Genomic DNA, 15,520 nt, shown 5'->3' with positions numbered 1-15,520 from the left:
CAACTCCTCATTTTTTCCTCATGAAAAATATAATTTTCACAGGAAAATGTCACAGGAAACCCGGAGATTTTTCCATAAATTGTAAGTATTTTTTCTAACCTTCCAGTATTGCAAAGGACAGGACTTACAAAATCGTGGTTGAAGTTCTGTTAATATCTCCCGGTTTATATCGAGTTACAAACTTTTGCATTGTGTTCAGGATGATGTCAGGAAAAAAGTCTACAATAGAAAAATGGGTGGAAATGCATAATTGAAGGTATAGTGCATAAAATACATCCAAATGTGTGATTGTTGAACTCGAATAATCAGAATTGACCCTCGGAAAACCTAGTGCCCAGGGTGACTGTTATGTACATTATCTTCTGGAATTTCGAGGCTTTCCGACACTAAATTTATGCAAACAATGTACTCGGGGGTTTTTGGGGTTAAATATAGCACAATGGATTTTGAAATAAAGGAAAACAATTGTCAGTTATAAATTGCGTTTATATTTATGAATAATTAAAAAATCAATAACATCCAGATCATCCCAAACCCAGTGCGTGCGTCACAGATTATCGAATTCTCTCTAACGCATTACTGTTGGAAGTGACAGAAAAAACGTACTCGGTGTAACGGTTAAAAAGTTATTCTAATTGTTTATAAGTAAGCAATAAATCGACATGTTTTTGCAAAATAATTTTACACTGTTTAAAATTAGTTTTTGTCATTTTTTTTTAATCAAGTTAATACTATAAATGTTTTTCTTTCATAAACTGTCCTAAGTATTACTGTAACCTCACAATTTTCTGACTTTGGTGTTGCAAAAAAAATGAATTTGGGATAAACAAATTAAATAATTTTTAAACTATTTGACCAATTACTTTGAAATTTAAAATGTAATTTAAGCACAAGAAGTCTCAGCATTCCGTGTAATAAGAAGGTTCTATCTTAATTTTTACATACGTTATGGACATTTATAAAATCTCAAAATGTATGACTTATTTTGCAATTTTCTAAGCAACAAATAAGGATAGACATATTCAGCGAACGCCATATTAAAGTTTTTTTATATGATTTACGAGTTTCTTATTCTCAAATTTGTTTAGAATGCTTCTGTCCAGAATCGAAGTACGGTCCTGTCCGCTGCGACGCACGCAAGTGAAAATGACGGCCCAATGACCAAGCTGAACGCGCATCCCACGAAGAAGAAGAACGAACGACGAGACGGTGTAAAAACGTGAAAAAAGGACAGTTTGAATTTTTAATAATATCTATTGTAATTGTTTAATAAGTGAATAAAGTATCCACAGTGTCAAATTCAATTATAATAATACAGTCCACCAGAAACCCAAACACTTCACTTTTTAGTAACAGACGAAAAAAAGCGAATTTTACCGTTTTTTGATCTTGATTTGATTATAAATACAAGAATAAAAAACCGCTAAACGCCGTAAAAATGAGTAGCGCATACAATATTCCAGCTACAAAAGATATGATATGAATACTACGTGGCGCGAAAATGTACTTTCATTTTGATGCAAAACAAAATTCTAGTTTTATTTTAAAATATTTTTCCATAATATTTGCTAAATTTGAAGTAAACGCGCCACAAAAGAGCAACTTTGATACAGTTTGAATTTTGAAACTCTTTTGTGGCGCGGTTACTTCAAATGTAGCAAATATTATGGAAAAATCTTTTAAAATAAAACTAGAATTTTGTTATGCATCAAAATGAAAATACATTTTCGCGCCACGTAATATTCATATCAGATCTTTTGTAGCTGGAATATTGTATGCGCCACTCATTTTTACGGCGTTTAGCGGTTTTTTATTCTTGTATCATGAGTTTTTCAAAGTTATTTATAAATTAAATGTATGAAGTGAATGCAATGTTTCTCGATTACACGTTAAGCTTTATAAATGGTCGTCTTTGTCGCATTATCTCCCAAATGATCTAGTGTCCAACGAATGTACACAAGATTTTTTTCTATTCGAAATAGATTGAAAAAAAAATTGGGATGGCCGGTAAAAATAAACTCGGATTGCCTGTTGCCAGATCAAATTTAGCGTCGTAACCACTACAACTACATAAACCATTTAGGGAATAATCGATAATTGGATTATACTTTTGTAGCTTAATAACTTCTAAACGGCTTAATCGATTTGGATCACTAAACATGAGTTTGAAACGCATTGACAAGTAGTATCTGATGCATCTAAGGTCAAATATGATAACTGAAGCTATTACAAGAATTATTGAGCTTGAAAACCCGTTTTTCCCATAAGAAATAGATTTGATCATACTTATGAGGCCTATAACTTAAAAATTCGAATTTTCCCGGATATGTGGTATACACCGTTGGATTCGTCTAGAGTTCCTCTACAAACGCTCAGTTATTGGCGTAATTCGTAGGTTGAAATTTTGAGTAATTGTAGAAAAACCAAAATTTTCAAAGTTTAGTTTTTCAGTTTTTCGGCTTACTGACCCGTTGTCCTAGGTGAGCGACGGAAAACGACGCGACGCGATGCAATGCGTTGCGATACGATGCGGCCAGTAATTCACGCGACGTGTGGCTTATGTAGCGTCGCATCGCGTCGCTTTCCATCGCTCAACCTAGGACAAACGTGACGATGTCAATTCATTCCTATTCTTAAATATGGGGAAGTATACGACAGTGTTACTAGAAAATTCATATTTTAAACACTTATATTTAGAGCAAAATAAATTTCGAGAGTTTTATCATTATTTATATTCGAAATTAAGAAAAATAATCTACGTTGGTTTAAAGAGTATTGTGGCTTATTACCAAGCACTTTCTATTATATTATTGCACCTGTTAAACCCAGTATTCAACTGTCAATAAGTAATTTTCAAAAACCAATTTCTATTGAGGAGAGGCTTTTACTGACTTTAAGGTAATGAGAAAATACTGGTACTATATAGTTACTATTAGTTTTTATTTATTTAATAAACTATTGCGTAGCATAATTTGAATTGACAAAAGCAATGAGGTGTAACACTGCGTCGCGCGTCGTGTCTCGTCGCGAACAAAACAAGTTCGCACTTCGTCGCGTCTTGTCGTAGACTGATTAATCCGAAAACGTAGGCCACACACAAATACAACCATTACTTAATATTTTAGCGTCGCGTCGTGTCGCAATGTCGCGTTTGTCGTTCACCTAGGACAACGGCTGAGCCGTGTGTATGTCTGATGCTGACGGCATAGACACCATTTGAAAGCTTAACTCAACACTATTGATTTGGTGTATTTGCGGTTCTCCTGTCTCCTCTTGAACCGAAGATCTATACCCCCAAAAAATATACCGTTTTGTACCTACCAAGTCCTATAACTGGCTTATGTGTGGTCAAAAGTCACAAACTACACGGGTTCTGAATCGGTCCTGACCCCCTCTTCAAGCACAGAAAAAAAATTCAGATCGGTTTAACTTTTCCACATACCTACATACATACATACATATCGACCAACATTTTCCCTTTTTTAAATAGAAATTGAGTCATATTTCTGAGCTCGGTAACTTTTGAACGGTATAACCGATTTTCAAAATTAGACATGCGTTGGAAAGGTAATGATCAGTACTATTAGAAGCCGCAAAGGTCGGAGTTAAATTTTCGAAGTTTTGGGGACGAGAACGAAAAACAGACCCTAAATAGGAGGGGCCGTAAAATCCATATCCTTGGACCAAAATGGATGGCTGACATATGCATGGGTGAGTCTTTTCCTGAACTTTAAGACGAGAGATCAGATTTAGAAAATCACAAATTTCGTGTATATATAGTGTCGCGTGTAAGGGGTGTGGGTGTGCGCCACTGGCGAGAACTGCCGTTCTCTGGTAACGTATATCATCAAAATCGGCTGCAGGAAACATATAGGTTATTAATATAGTTGTCCATACTACTCAAAAAATTTGGTTTCGGCCTGGAGGGGGAGAAAGCCTGCGTCACGAGAAAAATCTTATTTCTCTGGACTAAATGTTTGCTTCAATAACTTTAATATCAACTTCATATACATAATGTGTGCATCTTACCTGGCTAGTACTTCTTCGAAAATTCCTAATTTAATTAACAACGCCATTAGATCACCACCTGGTATGTAATCCATTACAAAATACAAAATATCAGAATCTTGAAACGAATAATACAACTTGACTACCCATTCGTTGTCGGCTTCTGCCAAAATATCCCTTTCTGCTTTAACGTGGGCCACTTGATTCCTCTTCAGAACTTCGGATTTCCTCAAAGTCTTCATCGCGTATAGGTGATTGGTATCTATTTTTCTAACAAGCGTTACTTCGCCGAATGCTCCTACTCCGATCGGTTTTATTCGGACAAACATACTCTTGTCCATTTTTGCCCGTTTTAACCTACAAAACAAATAACAAAATTAAAACGAATATAAATGACACTTTTGTATGTAGATATAAAATACACTTGAGACCAAAAAAATCGATTGAAAAGTTAAATAAGTTATATTTTTGACTACATTGTTTGGCAAGAGTCTATCTACGTATATGTAAAATTAGAAGTAAAATATTGTGAACAGAAATCATTTTTATTGCAGTTACACCAATATAAGTATATAAAAGTTAGTAACTAAAGAACATAACAAAGATAACTTGATACTATATGTGAGAAAGCATGTTATAAAAGTAAGTCATTATGAAATGAATACTAAAGGAAATTGACATAAAAAATCAAAGTTACTACTGAATATTTCTTCCTGTACGTTGTATTACACTTTCCATGCAAGATATTCCCGCTCTTCAGGGTCAATCCAAGCCAAGGCGGGTCCAAAGGCGGTTGCTTGACTATTTTTAATATTTTTTATTTTTCTACCTCTTAAACTTCACTCTATATAGAGTACAAAATTGCATTTAATTTATTTTTTTTAAAATTATTTTGCGATTTCGGCCATTTTTGTTAAATCGTATCGATCATTTTCACGGAAAACATGGCTTCGCTCTATTCGCGGTGTGCAAGTACTTGGAATGGAAACGAGAAACGACCGTGCGCGAGTCGCGGAAAAATATTGCAACTATCTTAAATAATTCATATTGTCAATTGAAATTGTCAAATTGACGTATATTTCATACTTTCTGTCATTGAAGCAGAAAAATTATATATTGCTCCACAATATTGATATGATATGCAATTATTATATAAAGGTAAATTTAATTAATTGTATTTTGCTTGCAGTACTGCATTTTAATAACTAATTTTATTTACTACATACAATTGTTTTCGTTTGCATAACATAACCTGCATCTTATTTTTTCTTCTTATTATTTTTTTGGACTATGGCCTTGACAATTATCCAATAACCAGGACTAATATAATTGGCCAATATAATTAACAGTGCGAATAAAAGTACAGAGTGTAGAAATAGGGGTCGCTTTGCCGAACTTGCACGGTCCCAATAGCCAATATTTTCACTGACGTTTGTCCTAGAACAAAAAATCAAAAACCAAACTTTTTGGAAAAGTATGTTCTGAAAAAACGGCCTATAATAGCATTATTTAATTTCAAACTACCCTTAAGGCCTTAAATGAACCTCAAAGTTTGAAAAAGTAAACTGATAAAATGCCATTTTTAGCATTTTTTTAACAGCATAAGACAAGCCGATAATGGTTTGTAATTTTTTTCTGAAAAAGATATACGTACGTACTTTAAATAAAAAAAGTTTGAGCTTTGAGACTTGAGTAAATTTAAAAAAAAAATCACAAAAATGTAATTTTTTGCAAAATCTCAAAGTTTGACCCTTTATATCTCTGATGGGCACGGATGAAAAAATTTGAAATTTGACTGAATGTTAGCCCCTATCAAGTCATATAGGAGTTACAGGCCTCAGAAAATGGCCAAAAATCAAAATGGTCAAATTTTGAGCGTTTGCAGGCAGGGTAATAATTAAAATTCCAATAAACTGTCTAATGAAATAAAAATTAATCTATTTTCACCAGATTTCACAATTAATACAAATTTATACAGGGTGGGCCAAAGAAAAGAGTCCACCTCGATATTTGGCAATAGTTACCTATTAGATTTTAAGGAAATGCCGAAATAGGTTTATTTTTATTTTTATATTGCAATTTTTTGGCATATATTTCATTCTACGTGACGTCATCCATCAGAGCGTGATGACGTAATCGATGATTTTTTTAATGGGAATATGGGTCGTGTGGTATCTCATTTGAAAGCGTGTTTAATTCTGTATTCCCTGTATTCAGTAATATTAACATTATTATCATAATTTATACAGGGTGACTAAAAATTTTTTTTCAATTAAATTAATTGACGCAAAAAGAAGAATGTATGTAATTTATTTAACTCAAAATGCATTGTACCTACTACTGTTAGAAACTAGATTAGTTCACAAATAAACATATTTTCGGTGAAATTAAATCACAAACAGCCTCCCACCTACATCTTGACAGTTTGGAACATTTAATTTAAGCAAAAAAGCAATGTTTATTTGCCCAATAATATTTTTTTTCTATTTTCTGACAGCAATAAAATGTATTTTGAGTTAAATAAATTACAGTATAACCTGCCATATCCGGATCTCCCCATATCCGGACGGTTCTGCCGTCCGGATCTACCGAAATCTACCGAGAAAGACAGTCCTGCTGTTGGAAAAAGCACCCACTCATCCCGACCCAAAAGAACTGAAAGATGGCGAAATAATGTATTATAGAATCTATAAGACGTGTCTATCGACGAAAGTTATTGACGGCGTTGATTGTATGAAGGATGACTGGAATGTATTAAGAAGTAAACATTTTAGAGACTATAAAAGAAGTGGTCTTGATATCCGGATTTTTTCATATCCGGATCGGTCTGTCGCCACATTGATCCGGATATGGCAGGTTTTACTGTACATACATTCTTCTTTTTGTCAATTAATTTAATTCAAAAATTATTTTTTTGGCCACCCTGTACAAATAATGATATTATTGTTTATATTATTAAACAGAGAATTGAACACTCTTTGTGTTTATCACTTTGGGGAGCATCCATAAACTACGTCGTTGAAAAGGGGGAGGGGGGGACTTTGCTTATTACGACGGTATACGACAGGGGGGAGGGGGCCATAAGTGCACATCCGACGTCGTTTGAAGTTTACGAATATAAAAAATATACCCTATTTTAGAATGAAAAAGCATTTGTATATTAATTTTATCGCATACTTTTCATTTCGTTTTTATCACTCACAGCCTTAATAATATTGCTAGCAGTTTTATACAGAATAACAAACAATAAAACATTGTCCTGTCTTTAAACAAACGCTTCTTTTCAACGTTGGAAGCATAAAATAATATTAAACTGTTCACTTATTTACTGAATACTCTGTGTGAAAAAATTCTAAAAGAATGAATAGAAATAAAATATTCTATTCTATTTAGTTAGTACATTGTATCTACTTATACTTAATAAAAGAAATGGCATTGAAGTCAAAACAAAACAAGTACCAAGATTTATATGATGCAGTTAAGAAAGCATAGGAACTCCGGTAAAAGTGTTGTCTTTTGTCCCTATAAAGCTAATTATTAGTGTTGTACAGTGAATTGAGAAAAAAAAGTACGCGGATATTAATGAGCTACATAGTAATACTGATTTGGATACATTCGTAAATAAATTCTGAGAGCTAACTTTTAAAAATCTAGGAATAACATGGAAAAAAAAAAAAATCATTAAAATGGGGGGTCATGAGTTGCAATTGCGACGTCGGTATGAGGGGGGGGGTCAACTGCAAACGACGCTTTACGACGGAAGGGGGGAGGGTATTAAAAACTCCCAAAATTGTTTCGACGTAGTTTATGGATGATCCCTTGTGTTAATCATCGATTATGTCATCACGCCCAGATGGATGATGTCACTATATACTATATGTATGAAATATATATAAAAAAATTGTAATTTAAAAATAAAAATCGACCTGTTTCGACATTCCCTTAAAATCTAATAACTGCCAGATATCGAGGCGAACTCTTTTCTGTGACCCACCCTGTATAAATTTGTATTAATTGTGAAATCTGGTGAAAATAGATTAATTTTTATTTCATTAGACAGTTTATTTGAATTTTAATTACCCTGGCCGCAAACGCTCAAATTTGGACCATTTTGATTTTTGGCAATTTTTTCATGCCTGTAACTCCTATATGACGTAAGTCTGCAACTTCAAATTTTTACTCCTTATTCTACTTGCTACGGGCTAACATTTAGCCAACTTTCAAATTTTTTCATCCGTGCTCATCAGAGATATAAAGGGTCAAACTTTGAGATTTTTCAAAAAATTACATTTGAGATTTTTTTTTGAAAAAATTTACTCAAGTCTCAAAGCTCAAACTTTTTTATTTAAAGTATCTACCTATGTCTTTCCCAGAAAAAAATAACAATACATTATCGGCTTGCCTTATGCTGTTAAAAAAATGCTGAAAATCACATTTTATCAGTTTACCTTTTCAAACTTTGAGGTTCATTTAAGGCCTTACGGGTAGTTTGAAATTAAATAATGATATAAGCCTTTTTTAAGAGCATACTTTTCTAAAAAGTTTGGTTTTTGATTTATTGTTCTAGGACAAACCTCAGTGAAAATATTGGCTAAATAGCGAAGCAATATTTTCCTTGAAAATGATCGATACGCTTTAACAAAAATGGCCGTCATCGGCAAACTAAATTTTTTAAAAATAAAATAACTGGAATTCTGTAGTCTCTATAGACAGAAGTTTAAAATGTAGAAAAATAAAAAATATTAAAAATAGTCAAGCAACCAACTTAATTTATATTGGACCACTTGGCATGGATTCACCCTTCATTTAATGCAGTTTTTAACTCCGCCAATGTCGCTGGTACTGTATTACCGACCCGAACCCTGTCTTTAAGCTCATCCCATAGGTGCTCGATGGGATTCATATCCGGACTCAATGGAGGCCAGTCCGTGGTTATTATATTGGTGTTGGCCAGGTAATCTTTCATAATCCTCGCTGTGTAACATCAAGCGTTTTCATGCATTAGCATGAAGCCGTGGCCTATGTAGCTGGCGTAAGGAACAACCTGATCTTGGAGAATATCCGTAATGTAACGATCCTCTGTCTAACCCCCTCCGCGACCACCACCGGGCACGAACACAAGCTATGTTTTTCCTTCTAAAGATCTTCTTCTTCTTGTGCCACTCCTATCGGAGATTGGAAATCATCAAGGCTACCCTGACTTTGTTTACAGCTGACCTAAAAAGTTCATTAGTGGTGCAGCCAAACCACTCTCTCAAATTCCGCATCCACGACATTCTTCTACGGCCTGGATTCCGTTTTCCTTCTATTTTTCCTTGCATTATATTTTGAAGTAATGCGTATTTATGACCTCTCATCAGGTGATCCAAATACTAGAGTTTTCTTCGTTTTATCGTTAACAAAATTTTGGGTCTCTTCCTATCTTTCGTATTACTTCAAGATTTGTGATTCTTTCAACCCAACTTATCTTCAGCATTCGACGGTAGCACCACATCTCGAAATTTTCAATATTTTTGTTGATGTTGTTCTGTTTGAGAGTCCAGGCCTCTACACCGTATAATAGCGTGTTAAATACGTAGCCTCTTAGCATTCTTAATCGTAGAGGGATGCTTATATCTCTGTTGCAGAAGAATTTTCTCATCTTTATGAAGGTGGCCCTGGCAATTTCGATACGTCTTTTTATTTCATTGTTTTGGTCTCCAGTTTCGTTTATTAAAGTTCCCAAGTATTTATAACTTGATACTTTTTCAATTTGAATGCCGTTTATACTAATATGTGCTGGTTGTGTCATGATTTTACTGAAGACCATATACTTGGTTTTTTTGATATTAATGTTTATGCCATAATTGTTGCAAGCAATATTTATGTTTGTAAGTAATCGTTGTAATTCTTCTACTGTTCTTGCAACTAGTACAGTGTCGTCTGCGTATCGAATATTATTTACAACCTCTCCATTGATTACGATTCCTTCATTTGCTTGCAAAAGGGCTTCCTGACAGATGCTTTCACTATATACATTAAATAGCAGTGGTGACAAAATGCATCCCTGTCTTACTCCTCTACGTATTTCTATTGCTTTTGATATCTCGTTTTCTATTTTGATGTTAGCTTTCTGATTCCAATATAAGTTGAGAATTATTCGCAGATCTTTATTATCTATGTCTTTTCTTTCAAGAATGTCTCTTAGCCTATCGTGGCGTACTCTGTCAAACGCTTTTTCAAAATCGATAAAACATGCATGTACTTCTTGATTAACGTCTAGGCATCTTTGTGTAAGAACATTCAAACCGAAGAGAGCTTCTCGAGTACCTAGTCCTTTTCTGAACCCCATCTGTGTATTACTAATATCTGACTCCAACTTTTGATAAACTCGGTTGTGGATGATTTTTAGAAATATCTTTAGTAGATGGCTCATTAAAGATATTGTTCGATGTTCTGAACATTCTTTTGCATTGGATTTCTTTGGCAGTGTAACGAATGTAGACAGCAGCCACTCTTGAGGTATAATACCAGTATTGTATACTGTGTTAAATAAGTGCAATATTATACCTATTGATTCATCATTCAAGAGCTTTAGTAATTCAGAAGGAACCTCATCGGGTCCATTTGCCTTTCCAGTTTTGGAATTTCTAAGTGCCATTTCTACTTCACATTTTAAGATTTCAGGTCCCGTTTCACCATTTACCTTGTCAATGTTATTTCTGTTGTCCTCAAACAATTCTCTTATGTATTCACTCCATCTATTAATTTTTTCTGTTAAGTCTACAATAATATTTCCGTCTTTGTCCTTAAGCAAACTTATTTGATGTCTTCTTTGGGTTCCTGTAAGTTCTTTTACTTTTTTATGTATATTGAATGTGTCATACTTTCTTTCATAGTCTTCCATTTCTACACATTGTTCTTTAATCCATGATTCTTTGGCCTTCTTTATTATTTGCTTTATGTTCTTATCAACCTCTCTGTATTTTTCTGAATTATTCTTCAATTTGCGTCTTTCATCCATTAGTTCTAGTATGTCTGGTGTCATCCACACCTTATGTTTCTTTGGAGATTTGGTTAGGTGTTTCTTTCCCGTAGTTCTTATTATAGTGTTTATATACTTCAGTCTTTCATCTATGTTGTCTGTTCTGCGGATTTGGTTTTCTGCTACACTGAGGTCGGTGTTGATTTCTTCTCGCACTGTTTGTCGTCGGTGTTCACTTTTAAGCTGACTTAAGTCTAACGTTGGGATGATGGTTTTTCTCATTTTCTTTGGTCTAGCTTCTAACACAGATACTACTGGATTATGATCCGAACCGATATCAGTTCCAGGGTAAGTTTTAGTAGATTTCACGGCATTACGGTATCTTTTTGTCACCATTATGTAATCTATTTGGTTTCTGATTACTTTTTCTTGTGTGTGTTGAGGTGACGTCCACGTATACAGTCTCCTTGGGGGTAATTTAAAGAATGTATTAGTTATTATTAAATCTTCGCTTTGACAAAACTGAACTAAACGATCACCCCTTTCATTTCTATTACCTAAGCCGTATTCACCAACATTTTCTCCAACTTTACCCTGACCTACCTTGGCGTTCAGATCGCCCATTACTATGTTAATGTGTTGTCTCTTTGTTGTTCTCATCACCTCTTCTAAGTTATTATAGAATTGTTCTATTTCCTCTTCGTCTTTGTCTGCTGTAGGAGCGTACACTTGTATGATGTTTATTATGTTCTTCTTATCTTTCAGTTGTATTAACATCACGCGCTCTGAGAATGGAGTAAAATTTGCTACAGCATCTTTCCATTTTTTTGAGATGATGACTCCAACTCCGTATCGATGGATTGTGGTGTCACTTCCGGCATAATAAAACATACCATGATTAGTTGTGGGGCATTTGGCATTTCCTGGCCATTGTGTATCGCTTATGCCTAATATGTCTATACCCAAACGATCCATTTCCAACACGGCGTTATCTAATTTTCCCGAAGAGAATAAGCTCCTCACATTCCACGTAGCAATTTTTATGGTTGTCTTTTTCTTATTACAAGGGTTTCGCAGGTTTACGACCGAGGAAGCCTTGTACTTATCTATTTGTCTTCCTCTGCCGGATCTTGGTATCCGATGTCCATGATCAGTACTTCTCCTTTGCATGTCCATGATGATTACTACTAGGGGTACTCTATGAGTCCTTAATGCAGTGGTTCCCCGTTGCCTTCTGCATCCTTATGCCGTTGACCATACTTGACTTGCCGTTGACTTCTAAAGATATACCACCCCAAAACATATACGAGCCACCTTCATATCTCATTGTTCTCCGGGCCTCCGATGGAAGAGTCGTCTCTGTCATTGATTTACAAGCACATTCAACTTCTTTCAGAGAATAAAACTCTGCTCTATTGGCCAAGGTCCTAATTGACGTGTTCTCGGGCAAACTGAAGTCGAGCTTATTTCTGATGTGCGTTCAATTTGGGCCTATGTCTGGGAGTCAAAGTGACAGCCTTAAGTCTTCATCAAACTATCCACTGAGTGACAGTGATACCACGAATATTTCTCAAGGATTGTTGAAGCTCAACTCCTGTCACGTGCCGATTCCGCAAGGCACTCAGGACAATGAATCGATCATCCCTCTTTGACATAACACGTCGCCGACCCGAACCTGGTTGTCAGCTATAGCTACCGGTCTCCTGGTATTGACTTAAGACCTTGAAACTGCAGATTGCGTCATAAGTAGGCGATGGGCGACAGTGCTGTATCGAACTGTCTAGTAAAAAAATCCCGAACTGTCTAGTAATGTCTGGAACGTCAAAAAATGTATATAAACACAGAAAGTTGATAGTTTATGTAACAGTACATAGTATGTATTTGAGTTTTTGAAGTTAATAGTTGTCGTTGAGTTAAAGTTGTATTAGGTATTGTAATATTGTTGCCGTTCATATAAAGTGATTTTTAAAACAAGTGTAACAATACCTTTTGCTATTCTAAATGTGAAAAAACTACTATACTAAAATCTCAATCAAGATGCACTAGAAATAAACAAACCAAGACACTTCAATATTACGAGGAGCACCCTCGAATCATGATTTACAATGTATAAACTTTGTAAATCATGATCTGCGATTTATACAATGTATATACACAGGGTTGAAAAAAAACATGTTTTTTAATTTTATACAAAAATCATGTTCTTTTATTTTAAACGTTTTTTTTTTGTTTTAAACATGTTTTATTTTGTTTTTAAATTTTATGGTTTAAACAAATAAAACTTAGAAAAAAACAATGTTTAGATCATATTTTCTTAAACAAAATATTAATAACTTTGATTTTAACTTTTCTTTAATATAATAGATAAGAAAACCAATTGCAGTTAGGAGCTATTGCTTGGGCGAACCCAGACTATTTACTATTTATAAATTCACATTGCAAGTTGACTATTGCAGTAACACCTACTATAAGTTATTTTGTGGTGTTTAGTGTTTTTTTTTAAACAAGCAAATGGCGAATTTTGTACGTGATACGAAGAAGCTTCAACGAGTGTATGGAAATGGCTTTGGTCATTTCAATACAGAAATGGAAATTTTCAGACAATAAATTATCATCCAGAAGCATTGTCAATTATTATTAATTGCCAGGCAAAGTGTGTACCCTTTAAACCATATATGTTTTCTAAACATTTAACTGAGAATGTAATACTTGGAACTTGCTCAACAGCTCCACACAGCTAATGCATTGTCAGTCAACATAGAAATACTCTTCTCCTCAACATACAGTTTACCATTCCAAACTACGTAATCGGCTATGCAATGCCAAAGTTGGTTTCAATTTTTAAAGAGAATTGCATCAGTGATGATGTGACTGATCAGATATCAGATCAATAATTTTAGATTATAAGATTACTATGAGACTGGAACAGTTTTGAGAACTTTATTAACTCTTGTATGCAAAATGTGTTTTCCAATTTTTGTTACCTAAGTTTCGTTTATTAATAAATAAATAATATGTATGTTAAAAAGTTTGTATAATGTATTTGAGAATTTTTTCATTTATTTTAATAAAGAAAATGAAGAAAAAACGCTTGTTTAATTTAAGTGTTTTAAACAAAAACTGTTTTAAACATAAACAAATGTTTAAAACAGTTGTTTAAAACAAAATGTTTAAAACGAAACAACCCTGTATATACATTACAAATCATGATTTGGGAGTGCTCCTTGTAATATTGAAATGTCTTGGTTTGTTTATTTCTAGTGCCTCTTGATTGTGATTTTAGTATAGTATAGCTCGGTAGCGGATTGGAAGTAAAGAAACGAATACCTATATACCCTAAGTTTTGCTGACGACCAAATAGTGATCGCACAATACAAAGATGACCTCAGCTTTATGATAAGAAAACTGGATCAGGAATATACAAAGAATAGAAATATGTACCCCTAAAGAAAACTGAATACCTAACAACGGAGAATACAGAAAGCAACTGGAAATACACGAAGGTAAACAAATCAAAGGAACAAACAAGTACAAGTATTTAGGTTTCATAATATCAAACAAAGGAACAACGGAAGACGATATAAAAAATAGACTAGGACAAACAAGAGACTGCATACGAAAATTAAACCCGGTAATGTGGGATAAGAACATTGGTATAAAAACAAAAATAAGAATATAATACCAACATAATAAGAAGTATTCTGACATGGGTGTAAAAATTGAATAATAAATAAGAAAACCAAAAACCATAAGGAGAAGCTGCAGAGTAACAAGAATAGATAGAATAAATAACACATATTAAGAAAAGAATGGAAATGAACTCAGATGTAATAGTCTACATAGATCAGACGAGATTAACCCGGTACGGACAGGTCAGAAGAGCAGACAAAAAACGTTGGATAAACAGTAACAGAGTACAGAGTGGAGCCCGATATGCAAAAGAAGAGAGGCAGACCCCGAAGATCTTTCAGAGATGAAGTAAACGAGTCAATGGAAATAAGAAATCTGCAGGAAGGGTACTGGCAAAACAGAAAGAACTGAAGAGAACGTTTGAATGAAGGATTATTTTGATTATTCAACACTACTTTTTATTTATCAACGGACCTTACCTTATATAATTTGATTCCTTCTGAGACAGCATTTTCCTCATCTGAGTTTGCGCTTCAGAACTAAGTCCTATTTTATTCATTTCTTTCTCTAATTGCATTCGCCTAAATTGCCTTTGTTTGTAAGACTTGATCACATTCTCTATATGTTGCTCCATGAAAAATTTAAACGCTTGCGGTGAATAATTCTTCACTTTTCCGTCTCGCCGTTCTTCCTCCTTTTCTTTGCTAATCTTCTTTCGTTCCGGTATAGGGGATTGGTGTTTGATTTTCGTATATGGAGGTAGTTGAGGTGGGGTATCGTTGGCTTTAGGTTCACTATTGCCGTTGACTATGTGGTTGTTATTTGAGTTGTTTTTCACAGACGAAGAAGCTAAAAAATATATAACTGTTAGATTCATACGGAAAACTATACAGGGTGTTTTATTAAGAATTGTCCATA

The 15,520-nt window shown here is 34.2% G+C and overlaps 1 protein-coding gene across 1 annotated transcript in view; it reads right to left on the bottom strand.

Annotated features, from left to right (window-relative positions):
* Positions 1-15,520, bottom strand: part of LOC126892475 (serine/threonine-protein kinase Warts) — a 124,024-nt gene that overhangs the window by 37,874 nt on the left and 70,630 nt on the right. The window contains exons 7-8 of the mRNA XM_050662006.1: positions 15,082-15,451; positions 4,030-4,365 (exon numbers count right to left, since the gene is read on the bottom strand). Coding sequence (XP_050517963.1) covers positions 4,030-4,365; positions 15,082-15,451 — 706 coding nt within the window. The remainder of the gene's footprint in view (positions 1-4,029; positions 4,366-15,081; positions 15,452-15,520) is intronic.

Source organism: Diabrotica virgifera, chromosome 9, assembly GCF_917563875.1.
Source record: "Diabrotica virgifera virgifera chromosome 9, PGI_DIABVI_V3a".
Lineage (NCBI taxonomy): Eukaryota > Metazoa > Arthropoda > Insecta > Coleoptera > Chrysomelidae > Diabrotica > Diabrotica virgifera.
This window is presented reverse-complemented; position numbering and strand designations above follow the sequence as displayed.